The following is a 15,681-nucleotide window of genomic DNA, read 5'->3' as shown; positions in this document are numbered from 1 at the left end:
CGCCCGAAAAGCTCCAGTCTTCCTGGGGCCCCTTGATCGGCCGTTCAGCACGGGCTCTGGCCTGGAGTCGCAGCCGGATTTCCAGGGCTTTGTTTTGCTCAGTGATTTCCGGGACGACTCCAAAGCCGCGTTCAAGAAACGCGATAGCGACTCACAGTGGCTCCCGAGAACAGATTGGGACGGTCCCCGGGTGTCCAGGGCGGAAGGGGAAAGCCGAGGCAAAGGGCCAGGCCCCCCTCCGCCTCCGGCCCCCTCCAACGACCCGCAGCGCCAGGCCGAAACACAGCGCCCGGAAGGGCCGGCGGGGGCGCACCCGGCCCTTTAAATGGCGCCGACAACCTCGGAGAGCCCCGCCCCCTCACGCCCAGGAAGAACGTCATTGGCTCGCCCCGGCGGCTGCGCTCTCCTATTGGCCAGTGGGCTAACGTCAACATGCAGATTGGCCCCGGCGTTTCCTTTCGGTTTCCGGGTTCCTGCCATGGCGACCGCGGACTCGGTGTCGCTCTTCACCGGCCTCGGCCTGAGCGAGCACAAGGCCCGCGAGACGCTCAAGAACGCGGCCCTGAGCGCGCAGCTGCGCGAGGCGGCGACCCAGGTGCGAGCGCCCCGCCCTGGGCCGGGGGCCGGGGGCCTCCCGCGGCGCTGGGGGGCCCGATCCCCGTCTACCCACCCGCCTGGCGAATGCGCGTCTCAGTGGGCTTCCCTCCCTCCCTCCTCCCGCAGGCACAGCAGACCCTGGGCTCCGCCATCGACAAGGCGACCGGGACCCTGCTCTATGGCTTGGCCTCCCGCCTCAGGGATCCCCGGCGCCTCTCTTTCCTCGTGAGCTACGTGGCCAACAAGAAGATCCACACCGAGCCCCAGCTGAGCGGTGAGCCCCGCCTTCCTGCCACCGCCACCGCCAGCCCCAGGCCAGACCCCTTTCTGCCGGGCCCCCCAGTATCTCTAGACGCTTCGTTCCGGCCTCCTGTGCGAGTCTGGGGAGAACCTCCCTCACCCAGGCTGCTTTCCCGTGGCCCCAGGGCTGCGGTGGGGGTGGTGCAGGGCTTAACCAGCTGTCACTGGGGTTTCTGGGGTGCGGGCCCCCCTGACCTCTTGGCGCTGAGGTGCCCCCGCTCATCGCCCTCCTTTGCCAGCTGCCCTTGAGTATGTGCGAAGTCACCCGCTGGACCCCATCGACTCCGTGGACTTCGAGCGGGAATGTGGCGTGGGCATCGAGGTGACCCCGGAGCAGATTGAGGCGGCTGTGAGTCCTTCCCCCGCACCCCCGCCTGCTCCCCGGGAAGGAGTGGCTCCGCTTCTCCGCTGAGGAAGACCCGGGGCGGGGGGTGGTTCTGGAGGACACGTTCCTGAGCCTCACCGCTTGGCTTCCCACAGGTGGAGGTCGCCGTACATCGCCACCGGCCCCAGCTCCTGGAGGAGCGGTACCATTTCAACATGGGCCTGCTGATGGGTGCGCAGGGCCTGGGAGGGGACTGGTGTTCTCTCCAGTCGTGCCTTCTCTTCTGGGAGTGATCAGAGGGAGGTGGCGGAGGGGTAGGAGCCCCTTAAAAAGGGCCTGGCCCTGGCTGGTGTGGCTCAGTGGATAGAGCGTCGGCCTGCGGACTGGAGGGTCCCAGGTTCGATTCCGGCCAAGGGCACCTGCCTGGGTTGTGGGCTCGATCCCCAGGAGGGGGTGTGCAGGAGGCAGCCGATCCATGATTCTCTCTCATCGTTGATGTTTTTATCTCTCTTTCCTTCTCCCTTCCTCTCTGAGATCAATAAAGAAATATATTTAAAAAAAGGGGGGGGGGTCTGGCTGGGCGGGGGCTCTGGTTCCTGAGGTCAGCATGGACCCCTTCCTGGGAAAGAGGGTGGGAAGTGCCTGCCTTTGCCTTTCTGCAGCTCCTTGTGCCCACGTTTCTAGGAGAGGCTCGGGCTGCGCTCAAGTGGGCAGACGGCAAAATGATCAAGCACGAAGTGGACATGCAGGTGGGCGCCTCCTTGAGCTGAAGCAGGCACAGGCCTGCCACGCACAGGGTACAGTCCCCTGAGGGGTGAACAGAAGCCAGGGCGGGGAGACTGGCCCTGTTCTGCTGGTGAATAGGGGAGCCTGGTGTGGAGGAGGCAGTGAGAGGCAGGGCCTCTGGGCTGAGCCTCATTTGGGCCGAGTCACTACCCTGAACCTCCATGTCCTCGCCTTGTAAGCAGGGTAGCTCTCACCTCATTTGAAGTCAAGATCTCCAGTGAGGATGCGGGCATACAGGGACAAGAGGGTGCTGGCTGAGATAGGTCGCTTACCTTGATGCTGGGCCCATAGTGTCTCCCTAAATGGCAGTGTCTGTTACCTGAAACCAGTAGGAGCTCTCAGGAGGCAAAGAGCGTTTGGGCCAGAGAGCTGTGTCAGGAGCAGGGTGGGTGGGCCAGGTGGGCTTTTCAGTGGTTCTGGTGGGCTGGCCAGGAAGTGCTGAGGGGGGTGGGTGGGGTCAGTCAGGGGCTCCTGGAAAGGACACTCCTGTCCAGGCCTAACTGTGGTCTCTGCTCAGGTCCTCCACCTTCTGGGTCCCAAGAGGGAGACCGATCTGGAGAGGAAGCCAAAGGTAGCGGACATGGTCCCGGGTCCCTGGGGTTTCGGTGGTGGAGGGTGAGACTTCAGGCCGGGAAAGGGAGTGGCTGACCCCAGTGACCCCAGGTCACCACCCGAGAGAGCCCTGAGCCAGCTTTTCTCAGGTGGCCAAGGCTCGGCTGGAAGAAACAGACCGGAGGGCAGCCAAGGACGTGGTGGAGAACGGTGAGGGGCGCGGGCCGCCCGGCGCGCTCAGCTCCCTGGCTTCGGGCTGTCCACCTGATGGGCTTTGTCCCCTTCACCCAGGAGGCCCCAGAAGCCTGGCTCTGGCTCTGGCTCCGGGTTAGGGGAAGAGGGGCCGGTATGGTCTGTTCTGGTTGCAGGGTGTGAGTAATCTGACAGTGCCACCTGGGCTGGACATGGGAGCTGTGTCCAGAGGGTAAGTGTTCCTTGTCTGCGCAGGTGAGGCTGCGGGCCAGACCCTGTCTCTGATGGAGCAGCTCCGGGGGGAGGCGCTGAAGTTCCACAAACCTGGTGAGCAGGCAGGCAGAGCTGAGGGGCTGGGCTCGGGAGCAGCGCTTGCAGCCGGGCCCGGGGTGGGAGCCGGGGCCTGCAGCCTGGGCCTCAGGCTCGTTCTGGTCCTGGCAGGCGAGAACTACAAGACCCCGGGCTATGTGACCACCGCACACACCATGGACCTCCTGAAGCAGCACCTGGACATCACTGGGGGGCAGGTGTGTCGTGTGGCCAGGCCAGCCAGGGCGGTCCGCCTTGGCCGTGGGCTTGAGCTGCGTCCCTGTGACCCATCCCATCGGCCCCCAGGCCTCCCTGAGAAGGGGCGCCTGTTCCTCCAGGGTCGTGGCCGAGCGCTCTGGCCTAGCTCCCCTGCTCCCATTCCTCACCTCAGGTGCGCACCCGGTTCCCGCCAGAACCCAATGGCATCCTGCATATTGGACATGCCAAAGCCATCAATTTCAACTTTGGCTACGCCAAGGTGAGTGTGCCTGGGACCCTGTGAGCAGGCACCACCTGCCGCTCCCATGGCGATCGCAGAGGCGTCTGCCTCCCCTGCCCTCTGGGATGTGCCCCGAGCAGGCAGAGGCCACGGAGGGACCACGTGTGTCAGACACCGAGGAACCCCTGGCTCCTGGGGAGAGCTCTGAGGTGGGCAGTGAGTCCAGATGTGGGGACTCCTAGGGCAGCCTCTTGTACCGAGGTGGTGTGAGGTGCCGCGTTTAGGGTGTTGAGACGGGAAGGCGAGAGGAACGCAGCCGTTTCCAGTTCTGAGCGGGAGGGCGGGACGCGCCGTGGGTCGAGCTGCGCTGTGGGAACGGGTGGTGTGGCGCTCACGACACGGCGCCTCTCCTAGGCCAACAACGGCATCTGCTTTCTGCGCTTTGACGACACCAACCCTGAGAAGGAGGAAGCCAAGTTCTTCACCGCCATCTGCGACATGGTGGCCTGGCTGGGTACGGGCTGCGCGGGGCCTGGGCAGAGCGGGTGGTCAGTGGGCCTCTGCTTGGCCGTGGCCTGCTGCTGGGGTCCCTGGCTGGTGCTCATACTGTGTCACTGGGCCCAGGTTACACACCTTACAAGGTGACCTACGCCTCTGACTACTTCGACCAGCTGTACGCCTGGGCCGTGGAGCTCATCCACAGGTAAGGCCAGGCCCGCGGACCCGGCAGGCTGACAGACAGCCACGCGGGGCGCTCACACCCTCCCCCACAGGGGCCAGGCCTACGTGTGCCACCAGCGAGGAGAGGAGCTCAAAGGCCACAACCCTCCGCCCTCGCCCTGGAGAGACCGTCCCGTGGAGGAGTCACTGCTGCTCTTCGAGGTGGGGCCCGGGGGCAGGTGGGTCTGGGTGGGCCGGGACGCCGAGGACGAGACATGCCGTGCCGAGAGGCGGCCTGAGCCCTTGCTCCCCGCAGGCAATGCGCAAGGGCAAGTTTGCGGAGGGTGAGGCCACCCTGCGGATGAAGCTGGTGATGGAGGATGGCAAGATGGACCCTGTGGCCTATCGAGTCAAGTACACGCCACACCACCGCACAGGGGACACCTGGTGGGTAGGAGCGTGGGGCGGGCTGAGGGGCCACGGGGAGGGCAGAGGGGGCTGGATGGTGGGGCCCACGACCTATGCCCCGCAGGTGCATCTACCCCACCTACGACTACACGCACTGCCTCTGTGACTCCATCGAGCACATCACCCACTCACTCTGCACCAAGGAATTCCAGGCCCGGTGAGGGAGCTGGCCCGTGGGATGGGTAGGAACCAGGGGACTCCAGCGGCCTTCCCCGTGGTCTCTCCTTGGTCTGAGGCCCTGACTGTGCCCTCCACCCTAGACGCTCCTCCTACTTCTGGTTGTGCAATGCGCTGGACGTCTACTGCCCCGTGCAGTGGGAGTACGGCCGCCTCAACCTGCACTACGCCGTGGTCTCCAAGCGGAAGATCCTCCAGCTCGTGGCAAACGGCGCCGTACGGTCGGTGTGCTCGCTTAGCTCTTCAAGGTCTGGTGGTACCGGGTGGTGTGCCGCCAGAGTTCTCACAGCCTCCTTGCCACAGGGACTGGGATGACCCGCGGCTCTTCACGCTCACAGCCCTGCGTCGGCGGGGCTTCCCTCCCGAGGCGATCAACAACTTCTGTGCTCGGGTACGGCCCAGGGCGGGGGCAGAGGGCCGGGCACAGCGCTCTGACGTGTGGTTGTGGCTGGGACTGACGCTGCCCTTTCTTCTCAGGTGGGGGTGACAGTGGCACAGACCACGATGGAGCCGCATCTGCTAGAAGCCTGTGTGCGTGATGTACTGAATGACACAGCCCCACGGGCCATGGCTGTGCTGGAGCCATTACAGGTCATCATCACCAACTTTCCTGCTGCCAAGGTAGGGGTGTGTGTGTGTGTGTGTGTGTGTGTGTCCGGGTGGGGGGCTCCAGCACCCAGTGACTCAGACACCCATTTCTTGCGATAGCCTTTGGACATCCAGGTGCCCAACTTCCCAGCTGATGAGACCAAGGGCTCCCATCAGGTTCCCTTTGGACCCATCGTGTTCATCGAGAGGACGGACTTCAAGGAGGTGAATAGGAGGGTGGAGGGTCCTGCTTGCTGCTGAGCCCAGTCCTGAAGTCCCTCCTCCCTGCTTCAGAGGAACCAACCTCTCCCAACACTGGGGTGGGAGAGAAGCCTCTTGTGGCCACTCTGCTTCCTCCCTCTAGGAACCAGAGCCCGGTTATAAGCGCCTGGCGCGGGGCCAGCCTGTGGGCCTGAGGCATACGGGCTACGTCATCGAGCTGCAGCGAGTCATCAAGGTGAGAGCCAGCTGCAGCCTGCCAACCGCAGTGCCTGCTGGGGGAGGGTCTGGGTGCAGCCTGCCCACCGCAGTGCCTGCTGGGGGAGGGTCTGGGTGCAGCCTGCCAACCGCAGTGCCTGCTGGGGGAGGGTCTGGGTGCAGCCTGCCCACCGCAGTGCCTGCTGGGGGAGGGTCTGGGTGCAGCCTGCAGGCCTGGTCCCAAGGTCTGATTGCAGGCCTCTCCCCCTTGACTAAAAGGGCCCCGGTGGCTGTGTGGAAAGCCTGGAGGTGACCTGCAGGAAGGCAGATGCTGGAGAAAAGCCCAAGGCCTTTATTCACTGGGTGTCACAGCCTCTGACGTGTGAGATCCGCCTCTACGAGCGACTGTGAGTGGACAGCAGGGGTGGGGCAAAGAGAAGACGGCCATGGCCTGCGGTGGCTGCCCCGCCGGAGCCTAACCTTCACTCGCTACAGATTTCAGCACAAGAACCCCGAGGATCCCGCTGAGGTGCCTGGTGGATTCCTAAGTGACCTGAACCCGGTAGGCTGGCGGGGATCGGGGATGTGGTCGGCCTCCCTGGCTGGATGGCCGCCTGAGTTTCCTGCCCGCAGGCGTCGCTGCAAGTGGTGGAGGCCGCGCTGGTGGATTGTTCTGTGGCCCTGGCGAAGCCCTTCGACAAGTTCCAGTTCGAGCGCCTTGGCTACTTCTCTGTGGATCCAGACAGCCACGAGGGACAGGTGACGAATTTACCGCCTGGCCTTCCCCCCGTGAGAGTGGTGGCTTCCACTCACTGTGCCAAGCACTTGGCCTGCGTCCCCTTAGTAATCCTCACCACCTGAACTGGGGTTCATGTTCTACTGATGGGGACACAGATTCAGAGGTTAAGTCCATGCACAAAATTTTGTATGGATCCTGCCTTTCTTCCTCCTGAAGGAAGGGGGCCGGCATAGGGGGTATTATAACCCTTATAAATGGAGGCCCAGAGCCATCGAGTCCCTCACCCAAAGCCATCAAGTTACTGAGCACCCGAGGCTCCTGACCCTCCGCACCTCTGGGTCAGTGAGGTGTGGGGTATCTGTAGGTGGTTTGGTGATCATTCTTCCCCTTCTGCCCTCCAGCTTGTCTTCAACCGGACCGTCACCCTGAAGGAGGACCCAGGAAAGGTGTGAGCTGGAAGCCATCGACTTACCTCATCCTCTGGAAGCTGGGGGTACCTAGACTCCATGTCAATAAAGAGCAGCTGAATCTCCCCTGGAGTCTGTGTTACCTGTCTGCCCTCCCAGCACCTGTGGGCCTTAGAGACACGCTGGGGTGGGGGCGGGGGGCTGATATATTGCACACGGCCATTGTGCGCAGGGGCAGGGGCCTGATTTGACAGATCCTCTGCATCCAGTCGGAGGGAATGGCGGTGGCCCTGGCGTGCAGCTCCACTGTTCGCAGCCTGTGCCAGAGGGTTCTGCAGTGTGTGTTCGCCTGCACGCCTGCCTAGGTGGATGGAGAGCGGCCAGGCTGCCTGCGCAGCGATCGAGCAAATGATGGAGTGCCTACTATGTGCCAGGCACAGTGAGAAGAGGAAGACAGGAAGACCAGGCACTGTGCCGGGGAGGTCTCCCTGCGCCCAGAGGAGGTTCTTGGTCCAGCTTGGGCTGAGACTACTTCCAGGAAGTGACTCTTGGCGGAACCCTAAAGGACAGGGAGTTTGCCAGTGCAGGAGGCACAAGTGCAAAGGTCCAGAGGTCTTTAAAGGGAAGTGTGGCGCTGATTGCCCTCTAGGGCAGCATGGGCTCTGAGGAGCCCGCGTGCGCCTGCAGCTTTAACACCCGCCACATTTTCCCTGTATACAAACACCGGCTAGCAGAGGCCCACTTTAAGGTGGACTGGACTGCGGGGGGCTGAATTACAAAAGCAGAATATAGTGGGGGGAAGGAGGGTCCCAGGAGCTAGGGGTATTGAGAGGACAGTAACCAGGGGGCGTCCCAGGTGGGACGCGGCTGGAACGCCAGGCCTAGGTCAGCAGCTGTGGGGGCCACCTTAACCGAGGCCGGTCCCGCGTGGGGCTGCTGCGCTACCGAAGGAGGCCCGGGCAGGTGGCAGAAGGTGGGCATGCAGAGCAAGCTTTGAGCCCCCATCCTGCCTAGGCTCCAGAGCGAGGTCGATCTCCGGATCTGGCTCCGCCCCGCATGAAGGGGCGTTTGGGGGCGGGGCGCTCCGCCCTATACCCCTGGTTCAGCCGCTACCACAGCCCAAGGCCGGGCCTACCTCCTCACCAGAAGCGTTCCCTTTAAGTCAGGCCAGGAGGCAGCCTCAACTCTCGCGGGATCCAACGCTCAGAATATCGCGAGAGGGGCATTCGGCACCCATTGGCTGTGAGGGTTGAATGTAAGATGGCGCCCAGGGAGCTGTGAGGGGAAAATCCTGTCGGTCTTGGAGCGGCGACGGCAGAACCGGACCCCCGAGCGGTGCGGCGGGGCCGGCGGGTAGAGCGGCGGCGGCGGCGGCGGCGGCGACGTCGCCGGGTGAGGGCTCCAGTGGGGGAAGGGGTGCGGCGAGGCTGCGGGCCTGAGACAGCGGGCCCACCCCACACAACGGCAGGCGGGCGGGCGGGGGCGGGTGGGCCGCTGCCGCTGGGCCCTGGAGACCTTGGGGCGGCTCCAGAGCGGAGAATGTCCCTGGGTTCGCGCGCCCTCGCCCCTTGGGTGGGGGAGGAGTGGGTCGGGGATCGGGTGGGCGCGGCGCGCGAACGCGCGCTAGTGCTCGCGCGCGGCTGGGCCTGTTTATACGCGCGGGGGCGCGCGCGCTGTGCGGCCCTCCAGGTGCGCGTGGCCGCCGACGTGCGCGTTCTCGGCCGGATAGCTCGGTTCCTAGAGCTGCGGCCCGTGGGCTGGGGCGGCTTTCCGGGGCGCGCACTCGCCCGCGAACCCGGGCTTCGGGGCGCGCGCCCTGCTGTTGGGTGGCGGCGCCTCCGCGAGGGCGCGCAGGACACCCCTGCTGCGCGGAGAGGTGGCGGGCGGGAGGCTGGTTGTGCGAGGAAGGTTGCGGGTTGGGCCCTTCCTGCTCGGGTGACGTCCCCGGGCCGCTCGGGGGAAACCAGCCGGCTTTGCGGTCTGGCTAGCGGCCCCGCGGGGCGGGCGAGATGGCTGGTTCTGGAAGAATGCGGTGCCCCGAGTTCCCTGTGCGGGGTGGGTGCTTGGGAGAGAGCTGCTCAGGGTCTGGAACCTAGTCCTGTCGGTGTGTGCGGGCTGCGAGCCCCCTCGAGTTGCTTCGCTTCGCTCTGCTGCTTTGTGCAGCGGAGGGGAGGTTACTCCCGGAGGCCCTTCCTTCAGCGGTACCTGCTTTCCTGTCATCAGAAAGGAATTCTTCCCTGAGCGCAATGCATACACGTCACCTCTGTGCGCTCCGGAAGGGGATCCTCTTGTGCGGACAAAGTGAAACTGCCCGCGCCCCGGGATGCCACTTATTAAATCCTTAAAGGCAGCCTTCTGTGTGGATGGGAGGGACTTGTTCTCCGTTAGACCAAGGGCCCGCTATGCCACGGCCACGAAGTTGCCCAAAAGAAAATTGAACAACCTGAGAATCCGTGCTTTTCCTTTTTGTAGTTCAAAAGTTACCCGCAGAAGAAATTCCTCAAACCTGCCCGTCTTGTCTCTGCAGGAGTCGCTTGTGATACAGATTTCAATCCTTTTACGCACCCCCCCTCCCCCCTTTAAACCCTAGTACTGTGTTCTGGTAGCAGGGAGGCAAAGCATCCTCTAGTTCATGTTTTACGGTTTTGCTTCGTTAAGTTTAAGGAAAAAGAAGCTAAGAGGAAGAAAAATTAGCAGAATAGTTGGATAGTGATGGCAGTAGTTTTCTAATATACCGTGTTATTTTAAGAACAAAGTTAAAACTTAGAAAGAGGCTGAGGATGGAAGGAACTTCTTTGTTCTGTCTTCTTCAGAATGTTACAAGTCTTAAGAACTCAAGACAAGCAGCAGAAATACATGCAGCATGGTGACTGGTGAGTTAAAATCGTTCATATGCCGGAAATATGTGTGCAGTTTTTCCCGGTAACGTTGAAACATTACACATCCTGCCAATCACGCTGGGTGCTGTCTGCCAGGACTTGCTAGGCCCTGGGGAACGAAGATGGGGGAGAACTGCGTCTTTGCTGGTGCTCTCTCTCCTCCTCTTAAAATGTAAGTCAGTGCGAGTTGTAAATTTGAGTCACTCCGAAGAGCTAACCCAAGGCTGCGGCTCTGGGGGGTTGTCCTCCATGTGACAGCTTCAGAGGCTGGGGTTTCTTCCTTCAGGCTGGCCTGCCGTCTCCTCAGTCGGTGTGCGTTGCCCTGGGTGTGCTATGCCTCCTGCGGGTCTACTTTCTAAAGGTCACCCTTCCTCTGCAATGGTCATTGCTACTCAGCCTGGACACACCTTTTCCTTTCTGTTCCTTTGTATTTAGTTGTCCCACATTTGTTCCAAATGTCTTAAGTCCTCTCCTGCCTTCACTTAAAGGTTTCATTTATTTTTTTCCTAAGTGGCATACTGGAATTTCTGATTTCTGACTGATTTCTGATTGTGGTTGCATGAAGACACGATAGGTGAATCCTCTTTGCTGAAAGAATTGTCCCTTGATTTCACATTTAGGCAAGGGCAAACTGTAGATAGCGCTGGTGGGCTGTGTCAGAAAGCTCTTTTCTTTCTGGAAATCTGTGAAATACCTTTCTATAAACTCAGCATCTGTATACAGTTCAGTGAAAAAGTATGAAGCGACCCATTGTCTAACGACCACCTCCCCAAGAAGTAGAGTGCCGGCACGCCCGCACTGAACCCTCCTGGGCGCCTTCCTCGTCCAGCTTCTCAGCCCCTGGAGACACCTGCTTTTCTGACTTATAATCATGGTCTTTGTTTTCCTTTTAATTTTACCACCTTGTATTCCTCAACTGACATAGCTTTACTTGCTTTTGAATTTTATATAGATGGAGTCATGCTGTATTTTATGTCTTCCTTCCTTTAGTATTGTGTTTGTGACATTCATGCATGTTGTTTGCAGCTGTAGTTCATTACTTACCCATTTAACTGTTGACAGACATCTAGATTCCTCCCAGTTTGGGAATCTTGTTAATACTGAGTCACGTAGGCCTAAGGATAGAATTGCTGGACCATATGGGATGGATATTTTCAACGTTACTAGATACTGCAAATGGTTGTACCAATTTACAGCCCATCAGTTAAGTTCCTGGTTCAAAGTGTGTTGTCCAAATATAGAACTACAGTGAAAATGGAACTGTATCAGGAACTCCTCTCGTAAAGGCGTGCGGTAGATGAATAGCTCAATGGGGAGTCATTATATTTGAGGGACCCAAGAAAGGACGATTCTGGTGAGTACTTAGGTCCTCCCTTAGTATCTAAGTAGAAAAAAGAAAGAAATTAGCAAACAGACCAATAGAAATGTCATCGATGGCCGCTTGGAGTAACCTTTGTCCTTGGTACCATCTTGTGTTCTAGTGAGAAAGTAATAAAATAATGATAACGTTCATATATGAGGGCCTGCTGTGTCAGGCGCTATGCTAAGCTCTGATAGAAGGAAGGACGGGAAATACTAGTGATCAAGGTGTGCATACAAAAACAAATTTCTCGGGTCCTTTGTTGGGGGGCTGGTTGTCTGTTTATTGTTTTGCAAAGCAGCATTCTTAAAGTATTCAGAAGCAAATGCTTGTTTACAGACCCCCCCACTCCATTGAGCCCCAGAGTGGCAAATGTATTTTATTTTTTAATTTTAATTTTTATCCTCACTCTGAGGATATGTGTATTGATTTGAGAGAGAGAGACACCTTTGTAAGATCGTTGCCTCCCATACACGTGACCCTACCAAGGATTGAACCTGAAACCTAGCCATGTGCCCTGACGGGAATCGAACCCACAACCTTTTGGTGTACGGGACCACGCTCCAACCAACAGAGCCACTCAGCCAGAGCTTTTTGTAAGTATTTTAATGAATATTTACTGCCCCTCACCAAGTCCTTGACTTGGAGCTAATGAAGAATCTTGTTTCTTTGGGGTTATAGAGAGTAGATTCATTGAGTTTATTCCTTTCTCTTCCTCTATTTCAAGTCTCAACCTTGTGTCTTGTGAGCAGCATCTGGAAGGATTTAACAATCTTTGTTATTATGCAAACATCTGGTGCTTGATGGGTTTATCTTTGAGTTTGAGATTTTGAAGGGGGAAAATCATACTGTAATCATCCAGAATTGTTTGTATCTGTTATTGTTATTGCTATATAACTACTCTGCAAAAAAATTTACTTTTTGTTTGTTTGTTTGTTTGTTTAATACATATTATGGAAAATACAGGAGAGTACTAAACAAGAAGAAATTTAAGTCCTCTGTGATTCCACCACTCCGGCAAAACTACTGTTAAAGTTTAGATGCATTTTTGCCAGCTCTTTTTCTTTTTTTTTAAATATATTTTATTGATTTTTTACAGAGAGGAAGGGAGAGAGATAGAGTCAGAAACATCGATGTGAGAGAAACATCGATCAGCTGCCTCCTGCACAGATGTGCCCGCAACCACATGCCCTTGACCGGAATCCAACCTTGGACCCTTGAGTCCGAAGGCCAACGCTCTATCCACTGAGCCAAACCGGTTTCGGCGCCAGCTCTTTTTCTTATGTATATAATTAAAGGATACTGGAATCCTATATAATAAAAAGCTAATATGCAAATCGTTCGAACTGCAGAATGACAGGTTGCTATGATGCGCACAGACCACCAGGGGGCAGAAGCTCAATTCAGGAGCTGCCTCCTGGTGGTCAGTGCGCTCCCACAGGGTGAGCGCTGCTCAGCCAGAAGCCGAGCTCATGGCTGGAGAGTGCAGCGGTGGTGGCTCAGGATGTCTTGACTGCTGGGAGCGGGCCTAACCCATCAGTCGGACATCCCCTGAGGGCTCCTGGACTGTGAGAGGGCACAGGCTGGGCTGAGGGACACCACCACCCTCCCTCCCCCCGCCGGTGCATGAATTTTGTGTACCGGGCCTCTAGTAAATAAATACAATCGTGTTTGCTCCCTTTTCACACATAGCTTGTTTATGTGTCAACTTCGTGTTGGGGGTGGAGAGGGGTCAGCAAGAATCTTCCAGGTACCAACATGCTTTTTTTTTTTTTTTTAATATATTTTATTGAGTTTTTACAGAGAGGAAGAGAGAGGGATAGAGAGTCAGAAACATCGAAGAGAGAGAAGCATCGATCAGCCGCCTCCTGCACACCCCCTACTGGGGATGTGCCCGCAACCAAGGTACATGCCTTTGACCGGAATTGAACCTGAGACCCTTGAGTCCGCAGGCCGAAGCTCTATCCACTGAGCCAAACCGGTTTTGGCCCAACATGCTTTTTTTGAAGCTACTGTGTTATAGAAAGATCTATGGAATCACAGCTTATAAGCCAGACCTTTATATTTTAAGTCAGTGGGCAAAGGAAATTCAATCTTTCAATAAATGATAAAGGGACAAGTTGTTTGATGTTGGGACCTTACATAATGCAAAATAAATTCTAAATGGAAAAAAAAAATTCTAAATGGATCAAACCTTACATAATGCAAAATAAATTCTAAATGGATCAAAGCATATAAATAATACACTGTAAATTTTAAAAATTGTAGATGGAAAAATGACCTGTTCTTATGGTAGGGAGGACTATTTCTGAACATAAAAGCAAAGGAAGAAACCATCACCACTGCTGAGAATTTAATTTTTCTGTGTTTTTCCTTTACTGACTAGTGTGAAAAATTTCAGTGTATTTCTAAAGCTTTTTTCCCCTACACAGCCCTTTTGTGTCAGGTCAAAGGCTAACTTTGGGCGCTTTCATTATTGGGATGTGCTAGTCTGGTGGATATTGCCAAGGGAGCAGGTTAAAAGGACAGGAAATGAAGCCGTGTGTGTTTCAGTCTGTACAAATGGACAGTTTGAAAAGTTCTTTGAAGTTGGCCTTTTTCATTAATTTTTTTAAAAAATATATTTTATTGATTTTTTACAGAGAGGAAGGGAGAGAGGTAGAGAGTTAGAAACATCGATGAGAGAGAAACATCGATCAGCTGCCTCCTGCACACCCCCCACTGGGTATGTGCCTGCAACCAAGTTACATGCCCTTGACCGGAATCGAACCTGGGACCCCTCAGTCTGCAGGCCGACGCTCTATCCACTGAGCCAAACCGGTTTCGGCTCATTAAATTTTTTAAGTTTTCCATTGAATACATCATTTGTACATATTTTTTAGCTTGCTCTGATTCCGTGGTTTTCAAATGATTTTGTGGACTTGTGTAGAGTCAGTGAAGACCCTCCCGGGTGCTGAGTGAAAAAAGCATTTGGAAGCAATGGCTTCTGCTTGAAGCCCCACCAGCAGTGGGCTCTGTGCTGCATATGTGTTTGTTTTTTCCAAGTTTTAAGTAAATTTATTTCCCAGAACAATAATTTCACATGCTTTCGTTTTATACAGGCACGCATCAATGCAACCTTGATTAACAAGTTCTAAAACAAAATTGATTTGCTTTATCTTGTTTCTTTTTCTTTATTGATTAAGGTATTACATGTGTGTCCTTATCCCCCCTTTGCCCCCTCCCCCACTCATGCCCTCACCCCCCTGGTGTCTGTGTCCATTGGTTAGGCTTATATGCATGCATACAAGTCCTCTGGTTGATCTCTCCTCCTTACCCCCACCCTCCCCTACCTTCCCTCTGAGGTTTGAAGGTCTGATTGATGCTTCTCTGTCTCTGGATCTGTTTTTGTTCATCAGTTTATGCCGTTCATTCCACAAATGCGTGAGATCATGTGATATTTATCTTTCTCTGACTGGCTTATTTTGCTTGGCATAATGCTCTCCAGGTCCATCCATGCTGTTGCAAATGGTAAGAATTCCTTCTTTTTTACAGCAGCGTAGTATTCCATTGTGTAGATGTACCTGCATATGGTTTTATACCTTTGACTCTACACTACTTAAAACATATGGCTAGCTACTAACCAAAAGGTGTTTTTATCATTGAATATTTCAAATATTTTCACAAGTATAGAGAAGATTATAATGAACACGTGTGTATGAATCTTTGTCAACATTTTCTAAGTTTTATAGATTTTTTTCCCCTTTTTTGATGAAAGCTTAAAGAATAAACTTTGAGACTTCATAGCAGATACCTTTTTCCAAGCTTTTTTCCATTGTGTTTGAGAGATGACTATCCGTCTTATTTGCCTTTCTGCTCAGGGAATAAATCTATATTTAGAGTTTCTTGTAGTGACATTTTTGAAGGTTGTATTCTGGGTATACTGACAGGATTTGTTTGGAGTAGAATAGTTTTTATCATCTTTGAAACCTTGACTTAGAAAAAAATTCCGAGTTTGATTTGGTATGAAATGCTGTGTTCTAAAACTAAAAGATCTATTAAACAGAAATTATACTCCCTTAGCTAAATGTTTGTCAGAAATAGAGGGCATGGAACTTTAATTTCTTTGTTACATGAAAATTCATGAACTGGAGCGGGGCGGGGGGGGGGGGGGTGTCCTCAGCCTGGCCTGCCCCCTCTCACAGGCCGGGAGCCCTCAGGGGCGGGAGGCAACCTGGCAATCAGGGGAAGGCGATGCCCCATCACACCTCTGCTGCTGCCACTGCCGAAGCACAAGCCTCGGCCGGCCCTGGTTACCTGCACCTCGGGCAGCCCTGGGCGGCTGGGCAGCCTACGTCCAAGGCTTGCCTGCGCCTAGGGTCGGTTGGGGGGCTGAGTGGACTGGGGGACTCCGGAGGCAGGTGGCAGGCGCATGGAGCCGGCTGGGCTGCAGGCCTGCCGTCCCATGTGGGGTTCAGGGGACTGGGCACCGCCATCTTTGAGGGCG

The 15,681-nt window shown here is 55.9% G+C and overlaps 2 protein-coding genes across 3 annotated transcripts in view; both read left to right on the top strand.

The window, feature by feature from the left end:
• Positions 1 to 448: 448 nt before the first annotated feature.
• Positions 449 to 7,081, top strand: QARS1 (glutaminyl-tRNA synthetase 1). Its single transcript, XM_008155744.3, has 24 exons — positions 449 to 595; positions 724 to 871; positions 1,137 to 1,246; positions 1,378 to 1,453; positions 1,907 to 1,971; positions 2,526 to 2,579; positions 2,710 to 2,770; positions 3,008 to 3,079; positions 3,194 to 3,279; positions 3,453 to 3,539; positions 3,915 to 4,014; positions 4,125 to 4,203; positions 4,274 to 4,382; positions 4,477 to 4,607; positions 4,693 to 4,785; positions 4,889 to 5,026; positions 5,109 to 5,196; positions 5,283 to 5,426; positions 5,514 to 5,618; positions 5,758 to 5,850; positions 6,090 to 6,217; positions 6,306 to 6,372; positions 6,444 to 6,569; positions 6,951 to 7,081. Exons 1-24 carry the CDS (start codon positions 479 to 481, stop codon positions 6,999 to 7,001), a joined length of 2,328 nt encoding a protein of 775 aa, XP_008153966.3. The 5' UTR covers positions 449 to 478; the 3' UTR covers positions 7,002 to 7,081.
• Positions 7,082 to 8,205: 1,124 nt separating this feature from the next.
• Positions 8,206 to 15,681, top strand: part of QRICH1 (glutamine rich 1) — a 33,616-nt gene continuing 26,140 nt past the window's right edge. The window contains exons 1-2 of one of the 2 annotated variants that reach the window (XM_008155774.3): positions 8,206 to 8,348; positions 9,770 to 9,829. The gene's annotated coding sequence lies outside the window, so the exon portion shown is untranslated. The remainder of the gene's footprint in view (positions 8,349 to 9,769; positions 9,830 to 15,681) is intronic. The other variant, XM_008155765.3, reaches the window with a different exon arrangement.

Source organism: Eptesicus fuscus, chromosome 18, assembly GCF_027574615.1.
Source record: "Eptesicus fuscus isolate TK198812 chromosome 18, DD_ASM_mEF_20220401, whole genome shotgun sequence".
Taxonomy (NCBI): Eukaryota; Metazoa; Chordata; class Mammalia; order Chiroptera; family Vespertilionidae; genus Eptesicus; species Eptesicus fuscus.
Note: the sequence above shows the minus strand (reverse complement) of the source record. Positions and strands in the feature narration are given on the sequence as shown.

Excerpts from the sequence above, each read along its gene's own strand:
- QARS1 (XM_008155744.3), top strand. The coding sequence starts at position 479 with ATGGCGACCGCGGACTCGGTGTCGCTCTTCACCGGCCTCGGCCTGAGC. Across the intron at positions 3,080-3,193 it reads GCTGAAGTTCCACAAACCTG|GCGAGAACTACAAGACCCCG; the intron begins GTGAGCAGGCAG and ends TGGTCCTGGCAG. Across the intron at positions 6,218-6,305 it reads ATCCGCCTCTACGAGCGACT|ATTTCAGCACAAGAACCCCG; the intron begins GTGAGTGGACAG and ends CACTCGCTACAG.